Source organism: Caretta caretta, chromosome 4 (genome assembly GCF_965140235.1).
Source record: "Caretta caretta isolate rCarCar2 chromosome 4, rCarCar1.hap1, whole genome shotgun sequence".
Classification (NCBI taxonomy): Eukaryota; Metazoa; Chordata; order Testudines; family Cheloniidae; genus Caretta; species Caretta caretta.
Genome location: NC_134209.1, coordinates 68423737 through 68440386, shown reverse-complemented (window position 1 = coordinate 68440386; position 16650 = coordinate 68423737). Strand labels below are relative to the sequence as shown.

At 36.6% G+C, this 16650-nt stretch overlaps 1 protein-coding gene across 7 annotated transcripts in view; it reads left to right on the top strand.

Moving 5' to 3' along the window:
* The window catches only part of LRBA (LPS responsive beige-like anchor protein), a 558473-nt gene that overhangs the window by 177739 nt on the left and 364084 nt on the right, over nt 1-16650 (top strand). For all 7 annotated transcript variants that reach the window (XM_048847356.2, XM_048847351.2, XM_048847357.2 and 4 more), the window contains exon 35: nt 6279-6343. In XM_048847356.2, coding sequence (XP_048703313.2) covers nt 6279-6343 — 65 coding nt within the window. The remainder of the gene's footprint in view (nt 1-6278; nt 6344-16650) is intronic.

Below are 16650 nucleotides of genomic sequence, written 5' to 3'. Positions count from 1 at the left end.
ATTATCCACAAGCTATCGGTAAAGCATTTTGCAAATTTAAAATAAATCAGTATCTATCTATATCTACCTACCTACCGATCTATGGATGTCTGGCTGAAGATATACACGTTTGCTTAGTAATTATATTGTTTAATTAGATATACAGAATTTTGATACAATTAATAGTATGTGTTATAGCTTGTTATATGTTGGGCTTCTTATTTGAAATGTACTTGGAATAACTGCTTCCTGAAAGTGTGAAGATAAAAATTTTGGCATTAATTTTAATTTTGGCTACGTATACATGTTCTTTGTCCCTCTTTCAAGTAATATTTAATATTTTTAAACTGTTTCATCACTATCATAAAGGAGATTCCTTGGACTTTGTCAGTGATGTAGTTACCAGATTAAAGAGAGATGTCTAGTAAAAAAAAGTGTGTGTGTGTGTGTGTGTGTGTGTATATATGTGTATACACACACACATATACATACATATGTATATTTTATATAAATATGTGTGTGTGTGTGTATATGTATGTATGTATATGTGTGTGTGTATAAACACACACACACACACACACACTATATGATCACACTTCTTATTGACTCTCCAGTATAGTGAATGAAGTTTTGGTTCAATTTCACACTTATATATGGGAAAATTTACACAGATGAACTGCTGCCATGCCTCGCTTTTCGGTCAATATCAAGAATACACTTGGAAGAGGGAGCAGGAGAGTAGTTGTGCTTGCTCTGTTGCCAGTCTGCTGAAGCCCCAAGGAAAGCAGAATGGAGCGTGGCTGGCTGTATCTGAGCCTAGGGGAGCACTTTGCAAAGAATGGCTCCCCTCTCTACACAACTGCTTGGGAGCCTCAGAAAGGTGAAAGAAGAGAAGTTGAGAACCAGCAACTAGTTGTATTTCCCTGATTCTCTGCCTCAGTCCTAGTTTAGATTTCAGCAGCCTAAGGGCTAGCAAAGGTTCTCTAGGGACCACACAACAGCTGGGGATAACCTCAGGGCACCACAGTGCAGCTACTTCCACCTCACCCTTGGCATGCACGCTACATCGTGAGCTGCAGAGAAGGCAGTGTAGGACATAGCAGTGCCAACTCTGTCTGCTACACGGCACCCCATGCCACACATATCCCCATGCCACGGGCTTATGGGTGGCTTCTAATTGTTTTACTGCCTGAGTGGCAAAGGGGAGCAGAGAATCTGCTTTTGAGTATTGACCATTTAAAAAAATATTTCAGCCATCAGGCCAAAAACGTTGGATACTGCTAGTCTGAAACATTTTTCTGAATTCTCCTTTTTCCTAGACATCCTTTTATTGTGCTTACTGAAAGTACGGAAATTTAAGTGTTAAAGAGTATTCATTTCCTTTACAATGGTATTGATGCTATCAAATGGCTACTGGTGTACCTTTGAAAGAAAAGGTTTGTACAGATGTTTAAAGGCCATCTGGTGAACTTTGGTGGGATTGGCAAAGGGAATGGACCCCATGATGGGGGAGGGTCTCAGAGCTCAGGCTCCCAAGGTTGAATGTTTACATCTCAGTTAGACAGCCCTGTAGCCCAAGCCTGAGTCAGCTGGAACAGGCCAGGTGTGGCTAATTGCAGTGTACACATACCCATAGACTAGAGGCCAGCATATGGTACCCACAGGGTCAGGAAGTTTTTGGCCAGGAGCTGATGTACTATGCAGGGTGAAGTTGTTAATTTCAATGTCTTACACAAACTGAGGTCCTTTATTTGAAGCACTGGACTCTTGAACAAAGAAATGGTGACACAGGGGGATTCTGGCAATTACTTCCACCAGTAACTTGAATTGGTGAGGTTAGAAGAGAAGCTAGGATAGGCCTTATCTAAATAGGATAATTTTTGAAAGCATGAGCAAACACATTTAAAAACCCTTGTGTTGGCAGGACAACTTGTATTTTAACACGTTACTTGGTCAAGGCTAACACTAGGCTCCACCCATATGTGCTTCTTGTGTTATATGATAGCGTTCAGGACAAGCATGCTTTCTGACGTAAACATCACTTCAATTTTTGGTATGACTAGTGGGAAGGGCACCAAAACATTTTCTTTCTTATGCTCTTCTCTGGATAGGATTCATGAGCATGATATGTTGGCTAGAATCAGATCCAGAAAAGAGGGTGTGAAAGAAAGTGTTTTGGAGCCCTTCCCACTAGCTGAACCAAAAATTGCAGTGATATATATAAAATTTTGTTTGTCATTGGGTCACTTATTCTTAGTTACGTGTTTGTGGCTTCAATAAATCTGCTTCTGCGTGTAGTGTATGATACTATCAATATGTGTTTATTATTAGATTGGTCATATTCTAAGTACCTGATTAAATCATGAGATGAAAATATGAAGTTAGCCACCTTTTAGTTAGTGCAGTATATTTAATTTGAGACTAATAGTAAATTGGCAAAGAAATTATAAATTCATTACTCCATTTAGTTCAAGTTCTGTATGAGAACTTATTTAGCAAGTTCATTTATGTCAACTGAGAGGTATAGAGTGGTACTCTTAAATTTGCAAGCCCCTTTTGTTATATTGCATGAGTTACTCATTTATGTATGTCTTGCTATTAAATACTCTGAATTTTGATTTATGAATTCGCCTTTTTTATTAAAATGGGAGGTTTTATAATGTCATAGACATTAAATTAAATTCCAATTGTGTAAGTGTCTTGTAGTAATGTTATTTTTAAAGTTACTGAAATACTGTTTTCCACTTTCTTCCTCTTTTTTTCTTTGTTTCTGCTTCTAAGATTCTCTGCCCCGTGCGCCCCCCTCTCCCCCACTTTCCAGGGTTATTTTAATCAAGTTCTTACAAGAACTTTCTCATCAATTTGTGCATTGTTTCCTCCCAAACACTATGGATGAAATAGGGCCAGGATTTCACCCTATACCTTTGTTCTTCGTTTTGAAGACTAATGCTAAGAAGAAAGTGCTGAGAATAAACTCAGTCTTGACCCTTAAACAGTATTTTAGTGAGAACAAAATAATTCAAAGAGCAGTACGCCTTTATATGCTTCTGCTGTGCTGTCAAGCTTGCTTGACTCTGCACTGCTAGTTTTGAATTAATTTTAGGTATATATTTTAAAACATTTTTAGTGTAAATACAACTTGCTGCTTTATCTAACAGCTGATGATATTGTTCACATTGTGAGAGAAATAGTTCCCCTTCTGTAATGTTGCTGCGGGAGGTGTACCAGAATCTATATTGTTAATGAAACTGATATTGTTCAAAGAAGTCATAAAACAGCATTTCAAGAAAAGCGATAGTATTTAAAAAAAACCACAGTGTATTTAGATCACTTTTAGTATACTTTTCAAAGTGCTTACATCTCCCATTTAAAAGGCTGGTGAAATATTAATTATAAGGTCAGAAATTCCCTCATTAGAGCATTTGAATAAAATATAATTTCAGACCCATGAAATTTTCATTGGAGCTTATGATGGTGTTTAATGCTTCTGTTCTTTTTTGCTTCACTGTACATTTTACACTGACCAAGAGCATTAGAAGTAGCTTATGTCTGCTAGAGGGTAAACATTTATAGCCACAGGAAATGACAGTCAATTAAGTAGAGCTTAGAACAAGTATGAAATTATTGACTTTGTTGATCTGTTCTTATAGTCCTTCCTTTTCAAAGTGCTTGAATGTGTTGTGTAGTTATTTAGTTGCATTAGTGGTTGAGTTTGAGCCTTTTAACATGTTTTTCATCAGTACCTTTGGGAGATGAATAACTAAGATCTTGCGATAACAATGCAGGATGCATAGTGAATATAATTGTTGTAGAGGGTGTATATGCTGTGGTGAAATATTGAATTGATCATGAAAGACGATGACCATTAAGCGTCTCTTTCAACTATTAAAGCTCGCTTTAGGGCGTGTTCAGCTGTGGTTTATGAAATTGTTTAGACTAACGCCTCCTTTGATAATTGTTTCTGATGTGGAGAAAAATGCTGAAAGATATCATGATATCATGATAAATGCACTTTCTCTTCACTTTTGGCAACTTCCATCTTCACCAATTAAGTTTTAAAGCATTGCAGTGCTGTTCAAGAAGAAAGCCATTGTTAGCATGAAGAAACAGATGGACAATGTCATAAACAGAAAAATAATTCTTTAATTTACTTTTCCTGAGCTTCTGTAAAGTTTGTGGAGAACCCTATATACTACATTATCTTTGTTATACAATGTTAAATATTTACAGCTTGATTTAAGATGAAAAAAGCTTTTGTGTATTTATTCATTATTGTGGGGTTTTTGCTGATAATATTAACAGCACCCAAAAGTGTGCTAGGTGTTTCCTAATAAAGAGGAGTGATGCTTATCTCAAGATGCTTACAAAGTATTTTAAAACAATGTGGTGAGGGTAATAAGATAGTAGGGAGGGCTAGGGGAAGTAGGACAGGAGCAACATCAGCAGGATTTACGTGATAACAATGAAAGCTAGTGCATAGCAAGGTAGAGCAAAAAAAAAATTCAAATACAGTGAGTAAGTAGAGGCTTAATTGGTAAGATTATAATTAAAATTGCTTGATAATGGATGTAAGGTACTGAGCTATGGTCGTAAAAATTCATTGCATCTCATGAGAAATAATATATGCTAATCTCACTCATTTCTCTAAAGATAGCTTTATCCCTGAGCTCTTCAAAACTATAGTATGTTAATACAATATGTAAAAGCACCTAAGACCTTGAGGAATCAGAACTATGAGAGTTCAGATTTCCCATGTCTTCCCTTTCTTTGATAGCTTGAATTTTAAAAAATCTTGAATTTTATCTTGCTTGGGATTGGAGGCACAAAGAAACAATACTGTGCTATTGATTTTGTTGTGTGATCTAATCTTTGTGACAATGATTGTGAGAGAGAATTTAAAATTATACATGCTGTTTTAATAAATGAAACTGAGAAGGAATGTGACTTTTTCACCTGCTGTCTCGAGATCAGAAAAAAAGTCCTGTGCTTTGAAATATGCCATTGCTTTCAAGAAACCTTTTCATTTTTACATTTTCTGTCTGTCATGTGTGTGCTGATGAGATTAAAAGGACAATGATGACAGTGCTGAAGTGAGTGATGAGTGTGATTTTTAAGAACATTGTGGACATAAAATTCTAACCAGACCAAACTGCAAAAACGCATGGAAGTTAGATATGGAAAAGACACACGAGATCCGGCCATCCCTCTGCCATTGAAGAATGGTTCCTTTATAGGGCATTGTCAAGAAAGGGGCTTAAGTTATTGCAGGGGAGATGAACTCTTATGAGTTCCATGAATAGGAGCATGAATTAGCAAATGAGTTACTGGGCTGTGTGGCGCTTTCATGGGAAAACAATGCATATTGGGAGGTGTGCTATTACACATTAGGGCCCCATTAAACATAATGTGAATATATAGTATATAACATTCCTGCCACTGCTGCATACTTAGGCTATGTCTACACAACAGCTTATGTTGGCATAATTTATGTCGCTGTGTGTGCGTGTGTGAGAGAGAGACAATAAATCACTCCCCTGAGTGACATAAGTTATGCTGACATAAGCACTGATGTGCGCTGCGCTATGTTGGTGGGAGAGCTTCTCCCGCCAACATAGCTTCTGCCAATTGTGGGGGCTGGAGTAGCTAAGCCAATGGGAGAGCTCTCTCCAATCAGCTTAAAGTGGCTACATTAGATGGTTTACAGGGCCGCTACAAATTCTCTGGTTTAGCCGTGCCCTTAGAAAAATGTTAATATGTACAGAAATCTGGAAGGATAACAGGTCTCCATGATATAATACTTGATAACATGAAAATATAGGACTGATTTTAGAAGAGCGGGAGTGGTGTTATATCTTTGCGAGAAGATGGCATCAGTGTTGCCAGTATATAACCAATATGTAGGTAAAGTAATCCTTTGGACAATAAGGAAAATCATAGTGTATTTGAAATGATAGGGCTTAAAAATGAAACTGAAAGAAGTGTGACCAACACGTACGCTACATTACCAAAATTCGTTGAAGCAGAGACTAGTGCATCAGTGAACTAGAGGAATTAGGAGACCCGTTCGAAATTAGATTGTGACATCACATGATGTTAATAGGCAGATAAACTGGAGTCAAAAGAAATATGTAATAGTCCATGTTTTTTTCAGGGATCTCTTAGCTTACTTTGACTTGATGCCATTTGAGGCTTTCTCCTCAAATAATTATAGTCTGATAATTCTGCTTAGAATATGTATGTTGTTTTTTCACCTATTTTTATAAAACTAAGAGCTTCCGCTTCTTTCTTTTACTTTACAGGAGTGGCAGAACTCAATACAGAAGAATGCAGGCCTAGCATTTATTGAACTTGTCAACGAAGGAAGGTAACTTTTGTGTTTTATGTCAGAGTATTTGATGGCTCCCTGATCGTAGCTTTCAGCACATTGTGAGGTTTGAGACTTTTGATCTGCAAATACTAGTATTTTTCCCTGGTTTATGATGCAAATCAGTAGTTCAGTTCTCCTTTCAATCAATCATTTTGAGTTTTACAAACATGATTGTGCATTCCTTAATACTCTTGATAGTTGTAATATTAAAATATGGCAACTTACAGAATCTTAAATTTCTTCCTGTAATTTTTTAATAAGCATTCTATCTCATCAGTGTCTTACGGATTTTCTTTCTTCTTCTCTCTGTGGGCTCATATCACTGATGCTATAATTTTTATTAGCTACTCTTTTGTGTATGGGGAGCGAGTTCTAACTAAGAATTGTAACACTAACTTTTGTTTAATTTATTTAGGGCTTAGTCCTTTTATAATCCAAGTACATTATACAGTAGGACAGAAGTGCATAATATAATGTATTACTTTAAATATATGTAAAAAACCCCTTTTAATATTACCAATGAGGTTTAATGCTCAATCAATATCTATATAATATTGCTGAGATTTATGGAAAATGACAGCAGTTGACAGGGGCATGATCTTTGACTTGCAGTGGCACTCATCAGAATTATCAATATTTCCTTCATTAGGAATTGATTGTTAAAGCAGACCAAGAGCAATATTTACTTTTCGCTAAAAAGCTTTATAGTTAGTTAACTGTAGAACAATGTGACAAAGGCAATTTTTTATTTAAATAAAAAAGATTCCTGTTACTTGGTAACTAAAGAGCATGAGAATCAATCACACTAGAAAATGAACTTTGCAGTAGCAGGGCAGATACTGAGATGTGATGAAACAAACTGAATGAAAAGCAGCTGAAAAAAATTTCTTTTAGTATGTCACGTGAAATTTATCAGATGTGTCAAACCTAGTACAATAGAAAGTAATCCTTCAATTTCTTAGGAGTGGGGGAAATGGCTATTTAAGACTTTTCTTTTAAAATTTATGGAGATTCTCAAGATGTGCAAAAGTAATGACTGTCGTGATGAATGAGTTTACTTGGGTTTATGTCAAGAGAAACACCATTCGGAGGTGGATAGGAACACTCTACTAGTTTTGATCCCAAGGGCCAAAGAAAAGTAACAAGGGTGTTCAGTTACAGTACTAAGATCTAGCCTGTAGTTGTTTCTTATTATGCAGCTCTGACCTGCCTTGACCTGATTTATAGAGTGCCTACTATAAATATGGCCCTTGATTAATGTTTTATTAGTATAGATAACATCTAGATCCTTCACGCCTGTAAGCAACAATGTAAGGTTCATCTGGGCAGGATGGGTGTCATTAACAAATCAATTTCTAAGGCTGTGCTCTAAGTAGCATTTACCTAGTAGATACTCACCTCATTTAAATCAGGTTTTCAGAAGCTATTCTTGCTATAAAGGTGTTAATTCAACCATTTTCTTTTTAAAAACTATAAAATCTTGTAAACAGATGGACCCTCCCAAATACATTCTGTTAATAATTTATGGCTTAGATTTAGCAAAACAGTCATGTCCAATTCAGAGACAAATGATTCTTTGAAGACCAGTAAGTGTGTTTTTGTTTAGCAGAAAATGTCTCATTGTCACTTTGTTCTGTGGCTGATTCAAATGACTGAGCTGTTTTATAAACTGGAAATGCAACTTTCATGGGAGAGGGAAAGAAATTCCTAAAAATGTCCCCTGTATTCTCCTCTAAGTGGGTCTTCCCTCAATTCCTACTCAGAGAATCTTTTAAAGTTATTGCTGAATTGGCCTTGTTAATTCTTTGTGGCTTTAAAATGATCATTAAAATGATACTATTATAGAACATATGATTGCATTCTATAACTCCTCTTTCCTCCCACTACCATTTACAGACTAAATCTCCCATCTCTAAGTAGAGTATGTATTTTTCCAACAACCTTATTTTTAGCAACCCTAACAGCTTTACCTTAATAAATAAAGGTTTTGATTCTGGACCACGGTTGTTAAGCTTAATAGAGAAATTATGGGACCAATTATGGGGCTGCCTAACTCCACAGAAGACAGTTACCTGTGCAGCTGTACCGGTGTAGCATAATTTGAGTACCTTGTGGTCTCAGAGATATAGCTAAGGACAGAATTTGGCCAAAAGACCTTTATTACTGGTGATGGGGTGTGTTTGAGGAAAAGAACCTAGCTTGATTTTTAGATTCCTGGTTGAGTTCTAAAGGTTGGAGGTTAGTTAGGAAAAACTTATCTTGTAAATTAAGAAAATTTGATCTGGAAATTGACACACAACCATGGAACCCTCCACACAATCCTTAGTTTATAAAAAAGAGAGATTTAGCAGTTTCTTTGTTAAATGTTGTAAAAGGTACAATATGGCTTTACATGGTCATTATGTCACACATTTGTTTTCTGAAAATTAGCACAAGAAAGAGCTCACTACATTTGAGAGGATTCCACATCTTGTTTCCATCTATCTAGGGTGATAACTTTGTTACTGAATGGGAGCTTTTAGTTACCAGCTTTTCCAATGTTTAAATTAGTATTAATGGCTATTTTGTAAAAGAGCCCAGGGATCCTTCTCAGTAGGGATTTTATTGATCTTTCTCTAATTTCAAATAGTATTTTAGACTAGATATTTGCTGTGCATCTTAGACAAAAAAGGTTAATCACTCAAATAATGTGTAAGGACGATCCTCCTCCCCCACCCCCAATAAAGATCAGCCGACCACTAGAGCTGCACAAAATATTTCAAATAAATTATTTTTTTTTGCAAAAAATATGCAGATTCAGGTTGATAGAAACATTTTGTGATTTGTGGCAAATTTGCTCTGTTTGTCAAGGAAAAAAGAAAATTTTAAATTCTAATATTGTGTTTCAGTGTTTACTAAATGAAATGTTTTTATTTTCAATTTAAAATTCACTTCAATTTTATTTTAAAAAATTAACAGATTAAATAAAACTCCTCAAATGAAACACTTTGTTTGACCTGAAACAGTTTAACTTCAATTTGGAAAAAAAAAAAAAAGTTTGTCTACCTAAAACTACATTAATCAAACCCTTTTAAAAAAATACTATGTATTAAAAATTATAAAAATAACTAGTTGAGGTAAATTGCTTTACTCTTCCAGTCCATACATTAACTTACAAACATTGTTAAGGTATTTATTCCTATGTGTTAACATAACAATCTTAACTTAGATCAACAAGATGCATTGTACTTACAGATTGTCAACGTATAACACTCTGTATCTTATTCTAAAGGATATATGTACACACACCCGGACTATTCATAGACATGTTTGTTAATGTGAAAATTAAAATACTTGGGCCTGAAACTGGTTAGTCAGCTACTGTGACACTGATCAATTGGAAAACAGAGTATAGCTGTAGACTGTCCAACTCCTTAATTGCTTTTCACTTGCAATGGTCTGTTGGCTCAAAAGGGAAAAAAGGGCATTAGAGAATTTGTTGCTATAGATGCAAATGGTGTGGTGGAAAAAAGATAGCAAAATATAGTTAATATTGATAGTTCATGAAGAAATGGAGAATAACAGCCACACTGATGCTAGTTTTACCAGAAAAGGCTTAGGAAGAAGAAATTACGCATTCATCATATAGTAGAACTAAGTCCAGACTAGAACAGTTTATCCAGTCTGCAATTTTATCTCAGCCTCCAACCCCAAACTGTGGGAATTCTGATAATATGGGACCTGCATCTGATTCATCCCAGTCTTTCTCTTTTAAAATCAAGACTACCATGTTAACATGTCTCTGCTTACTAGATCTTTCCATTTTAAATCATAGGTTTGTAATATGCAATTTTTTTTCTTTACAGTCAACAAGTTAGATTTTCATACTAGTGGCTGCTTTGTTAAGTGTGAGTTAGAACCACAATAAATCATCAAGGCATAGACACCAAACAGTACTGGAGAGGTGTTGAAATTTAAAAATTATAACTTGACGGTGTGTTGGAGGGAGGGATAGAAGAGAATTTGTTTGGCACTCTGGAGACCAAATAGTGAATATTTTAACACTCGCAAAAAATCATGTGCAACGCAAGTGAGCATTTTACAAACTGTGGCTTTGAGTTCATTGTATTTTGTTTGTCTCTGTATGGAGTTAAGTTTCATCATCTTTATGTAAATTGAAAACATATGAGGTATGCTGCACCTAAATGAAGAGACAGAAGCTTTTTGCTCATGATGGAATATATGTATTTCAAAAAGTTTGAAGCTTTCATAACCCTTTTTAAAACTCGTCCTTCTTGATAGTGGGCTTGGGGATGCCAGTAGCCTTTTAAAAAAATGTGCATTGGTCAGAGGCGTGAACTTCGATGGAAGGGACATGCTTTTCATTCATTGGCCTCATCAAAGTGATGTCATAAAACACTTTTTTGAATGTCAGTTGAGTATTCTTAATTGTTTTTATGTAAGATCGTTCTCGTAATAGCTGCTTTTTAAAAATAAACGAGAACAACATGAAGCTATTTACACCAGACAATAAACATGTAAAGGCTTCTACTCGTGTCTTATGTTCTTACATTTTTTAAAAATCTTCTGACAATCAGGTCTTCCTTACTGGAATGTGGATTTCCCATCTTCTCTCTATTGCGCAAAGTCTTAGCTTGGCTTTCACAAACTACGCTTTAATTTAGTTTAAATAATAGCTAATATATATATATATATATATCAGACAACAAGATTTGATTTGAAAGTCACCTATTTTTTAGCTGTTTTCCTTTTAGTTAAATGGAGAAAAATGAGGTTCTATTGTGTTCAAGCTACTGCCTTTAGGAATTTAGGAACTTGTAGCTCTTTTACTGTTGAGTGAACAGTGTGTCTTAAAGTCTTTATTCCATTGGAATGGTTCTAAAGACTTTTTTGTAGCAGTAATTAAAACTTGTATCACAGTATACAAACAGACCTCATTAAAGACATAAATAATACTTCTGAGTGTACAACTTATGCCTCTACTCAAAGACAAGAGAATCTCCTTGATGTGTGTGTGTGTATGTGTGTATATATATAATTATAGGAATATTTGCATTAGCCTCAGATCCCTCATGTTTGCTGAGCCTCTCTCATGGGATAGGGTCCTTTCTCTGCTATGGCATAGTCTGGAGCATTCATAAACCTCTCCCTCTAATACCTCATCAGAAATGCCTGTCCACACAGTTGCTGTGCATATCACATCGTTAGATCTTACATTGAATTTGGACTAAAGTTAATAATTTGTTGATCTGAAGTTGGCAATATTCTTCTAAAATCTTTCCATCTCTAGCTTTTCTACTTGTGCCTAACTCTCTGTTGTTCTGCTGTTTTTATTTTTTGCTTTTCCCACCTTGGAAAGTGCCTGAACTTGTACCTGATTATCTGTGCAGTCAGCAGCAATGTGCCGAGCAAGGAAATTCCTAGCTCTGCTCCAGATGGCTGGGCACCTTTCACCCTGACCACAGAAGAATCTAAGTGCCTAACCTGCTCACTTGTGGCTTGATCTCCTCACCTGTAGCTTGATCCTGTGCTGAACAGTCTGACCTTGATCCAGAAGAGCTCTTATGCATGTGCTTAATTTTGACTTCCTGAGTAGTCCTATTGACTTGAATGGGACTTCTCATTTGCTCAAAGTTAAGCATAGGCTCAAGTGCTTTGCTGAATAGTGTGGCCAGCACCTTTCAGGGAAAAGTGCCTGTCTGGGACCTTGAATTTGGCACAGCTGATGGTAGAAAAGTAGGAAGTCCATAATGCCTCAGTCCCCCTCCACTTCCCATATTGGAGGAGCATCTCATGCAGTGGTTGTCAGTGCAATATCTGTCACTGAAATAAATTTAGCAGTAAACTTGGAACCGAGAAAAAGAAGCACAGTGGCAGCTATGGAGGTAAGCAAACTTAAAAAGAAAAATCCCTCAGGAAAGGGAAGTAATTGAACGAATAGTGTTACCAAATCTCATGATTTTGTTTACCAATTTTTGCATTGTTTTTTTTAGCCTCAACTATTGGAATCAATATGTTACCTGAGAATCTGTTTTCATTTAAAAAAAAAAAGTCTAAACCTTATTGTTTCAGAGAAAAACTTGAGAATATAAACCCTAAATAACAATGCCTATTTCTCATATAGTGGTTTTCATCTTTAGATCTCAAAGGGCTTTACAAAGAAGGTCAATACTGTAAGGCAAATAAAAACCTCAAATGTGTTGTTTGGCTTAAAAATCATTAGACTTTTTTTTAATCTTTTGGGTTTTGGGGTAGGTGGAGGGATGTTTGTGACAGCTGGGAAAAAACTGCCCGTGCTTTTACTGTGCCTCTCTTAATGCATTTTTTTCATGCTACTTCTTATGCTTAGAATGATCTCTCAAAATCTGTTTACTAAGGGAACCGCCTCTTGTTGCATATCATTCCTAGAAATCCACTCCTGCAGTGTACATACTGAAAACCTTTGTTAGAACTATGGTAGTGAAAAAGATCCTCTACACCACCTCCATCTATATTTCCCAGGGCATTAGTCTCTTAAAGGGAGGCTTTTGGAAATGCTCCTAAACCTCTTGGGCATATATTACACAGAAAAATCAATGGAACATGTGTCCCTAAATCCCCTAGTTGCTTTTGAAAATCTCCTTCTTAGATTATGTAAGCTTTTCATGAGCGATGCTATTTTTGTATATTATATGGAATCAAGAACACTCAGTGACATGAAAAATAAAAATGGGAGAGCTGACAGAGAATACCTTTGGCATTTTTAAGTAGTTCACTTTGCTCTTGATGCAAGCAAAGATGTTGCGAAGGAGGAGGAATGGGTGGTATTAAAATGTGACATGGCCGGAGGGTCACGAGAAATAGCAGCTCACTACAGCTGGAATGGCTGTTGGCTAGATGCTCTGAGGGGCATGCTGGCTGGTGAGTTGACTGTTCTACACACACATTTTTTGTAATTATGACAGATCTATTTCTGACCAGGAATTGGAGGGGGAGAGTCCTATGACTCTGCTTGCCTCCTGGCTGACAGCTGTAGCTGCCTATGATGATTGTAAGGAAGGGACCTGACCCATAACCTAAGGAGCAGTGGGCCTGACTTCCTTGGACAAGAAAAGCTGAGAATACTTTAAGTATGAGAGGCACAAAAGATTGTATGGGAAATAGGTCTAGTCAAACTCTCTTTTTTGGTGAGGTTACAAGTTTTATTCATATAATAGACTTTTGTAAGGCATTTGACTTAGTCCCACTTTACATTCTGATTTTTTTTTTAAAAAAAAGCTCTGTAAAATGAATGTAGCTCATAGTAAATGAATTAAAAACTAGTTAACAGATATTGCAAAAAAGTAATTGTAAGTGGGGAAACATCATCCAGTGGCAGTGTTTCTAGTAGGTTTCCAAAAGGATCTACTCTCAGCCCAATACAATTCAATATCTTTATCAATGATCTGGAAGAAAACATAAAATTATTACTGGTAAAATTTACAGATGGTGGACATTTTGGTGAAGTGGTAAATAACAGTTACAGAGTGTCAACTGTTTCCAATGGCAAGATGAACTCATTTAACATGCCTTCTTAATACAGCCAAATACAAGATCATACTTCAAGAAACAAAGATTGTAGGTCACACGTATAGGATGAGTGACTGTATCCTGGAATGCAGTAACACTGAAAAGGATTTACAGGTCACTGTAGACAACCAGTTGGACATGAGCTACCAGTGCAATACTGTAGCTAAGAGAGAAAACAAGATTTGTAGGTGTATATGCAGGGAGTATCAAGTAGGAACATGGTGGTTGTATTACTACTGTGGATGGCATTGGTGAGACCATTCCTGGAAAACTATGTCCAGTTCTGGTGTCCACACTTCAAAAAAGATGTTGACAAATTGTAAATATTTAAAAAACAAAACAAAACAAAAAAAACCCTATAAGAGTGGTTTGAGGTTTAGAAAGCTTGCCTTCTGGTGAGAGAGAGTCAATCTGGTTAGTTACTCCAAGAGATTAATTGATCTGATAGTAGATGACTCCTTAATCTAGGAGAAAAAGGCACATTGAGATCCAATGGTGGATGCTGAAGCTAGACAAATCCAGACTAGAAATAGAGCGGAGTTTTTAAAAACTGAGTGTAAATAACTATTGGAAGAAGTAACCTAGAGGCGTGGTGCATTCTGAATCACCTGAAGGCCAGTTTTATACTATAGACCTCTATTAGTATAACTACGTTGCTCAGAGGTGTGAATAATCAACACCCCATAGTGACTTAGTTATACTGACCTAACTCCCACATAGACAGCACTATGTCGATGGGAAAGCTTCTCTCATTGACATAGCTGCCACCTCTTGGGAGGTGGATTAACTACGCTGATGAGAGAAAAGCTCGCCCATTGGCATGTAGCGTCTTCACTAAAGTGCTACAGAGGCACAGTCGGGGCACACACAGGAATTTAAATTTTACTGCTGGGGGGGGCACCAGTGCGGAAGGCAGAACTCCTCTGGCAGGGGGGAAGGAGAAGCAAACTCCTCTGCAGAACTCCTCCTGCTCCAGGGCTGTAGGAGGGAGAGTGCTTTTTCCGCCGCAGTCCCTAGGCTGAAGGAATTCCACTCTCCCTGCTGCAGCTCCAGGGGAGAGGAGCGTTCTCGCTCTCCCTGCTGCAGAGCAGGAGGAGTTCTGTGTCCCCCACTGATTATTCTGTGTCCACCACTGCTTTCCCCCCATTGTGCACGCCCCTGGATGCAGTTGAAGTCTTTCAACTTGATTAGATATCCTTCTAAATGATATGCTATAGCTCAAACAGAAGTTATGGGCTTGATGCAGAAATTACTGGTTGAGGTTCTTTGGCCTGTGTTACGCAGAAGGTCAGACTAGATGATCACAATGGTCCCTTCTGGTCTTAAAATCTGTTAAATATACTTGCTGTGTCTAGTAAGAAAATCTGTTTTCCTATTGATAAATTTACTGTTGACTTAGCTTAGCAGAAAACCTTTGCTCTCATGCAAATACTTGAACGATCTCTCTGCTGTGTGGTTTCTTGGTTTAGTTTGTAAATTTTCACACTCTGAGATGAAAAATATTCTACTTGGGGTTAAACTAATGTTAAAAGAATGAGAGTTGGTGCTTTAATAATGGTCTATGTAGCTGACACAGGTAAAGCAGTGATGTTTCTTTTGGAAAGTGGTAGGCTATTCTTGGAGCTAAATGTTGCATTCCAGTAATGTTAATACCGTTACATCAAATGGAAACTAAAAATTAAAGCCAAAATTTTCAACATTAAGTACTGAAAAGTAGACACTTAAATCTTATTTTAGGCACCTAAATAAGTTCCTTGAATTGCAGAGATGCTATGGACTTGCAGCTGCCTTTGACATTAATGATAGCTGTAGCTCCTCAGCACCTATGGAAAATAATGCTACTTTTATTTCCATGAACAAATATCAATTTAGGTGTCTAGCTGAGACACTTACTTTCTAAAAGTTTAGCCTAGCCATTTAAAGACTCAAACAGCTGCTTGGGAATATCTTCCTGTCAGAGAATAACCACAGAAAAGACTAGGTCATGATAAAGTTTTTTTGTGCTTGTTTTAGAAACAATATGAACATTGCTTTGAGTTTAAAAAAAAAAATCTTTGCATATGCAGTGCCAAAAAAAGGCTATTTGAAACTAAAACAAAACTTTAACACTTGATGCCTAGATTCCTTTCTCTGGAGAAAATAAAAAGTGCAATTGTGGTGCATCCCACTATGTTCTTTCAGCCCACTGGAAAACAATTCACTGAAGTACAGAGCAGTTGTGTAGTCAGTTTCCTGAGGGCATGTTTTAGACTCTGGATTTAGGAAAACCAAAAAATTAAGAAATTGGATTGAATAGATTATTTATAAACTTTCTATCAGGCTAACTTGACAAACTCAGTTTAAAACAGACTGAAAATGGCAATGGTGACTGTCATGATAAACTGAGACTGTTCCTAAGTTACCTTTAGACATTTTTAGTTAATAATATATCATTTTGTAACAAATGTAATATTATGTTACCTATAAAATTGTGTTTATTGTTTTAACATGTAGTTTCTTGTTCTCGTCTGTTTGATGATGTCATTTCTGTATAAAAGTATATGGCTGACATTTCCTTAGATCAAGTCCATTGACTCTGTAAATGTGGTCAGTGCTTTCTAGTACAGAATCACATACTTGGTCATTTAAGTGTTCACCTAGAACTTCTTAGACTACTTTCTGGAGTTGTATGGCTTGTATGAACTCCTGGTAGTGGGAACATACAGAGATAACTCACATCCGATGAAGTGAGCTGTAGCTCACGAAAGCTCATGCTC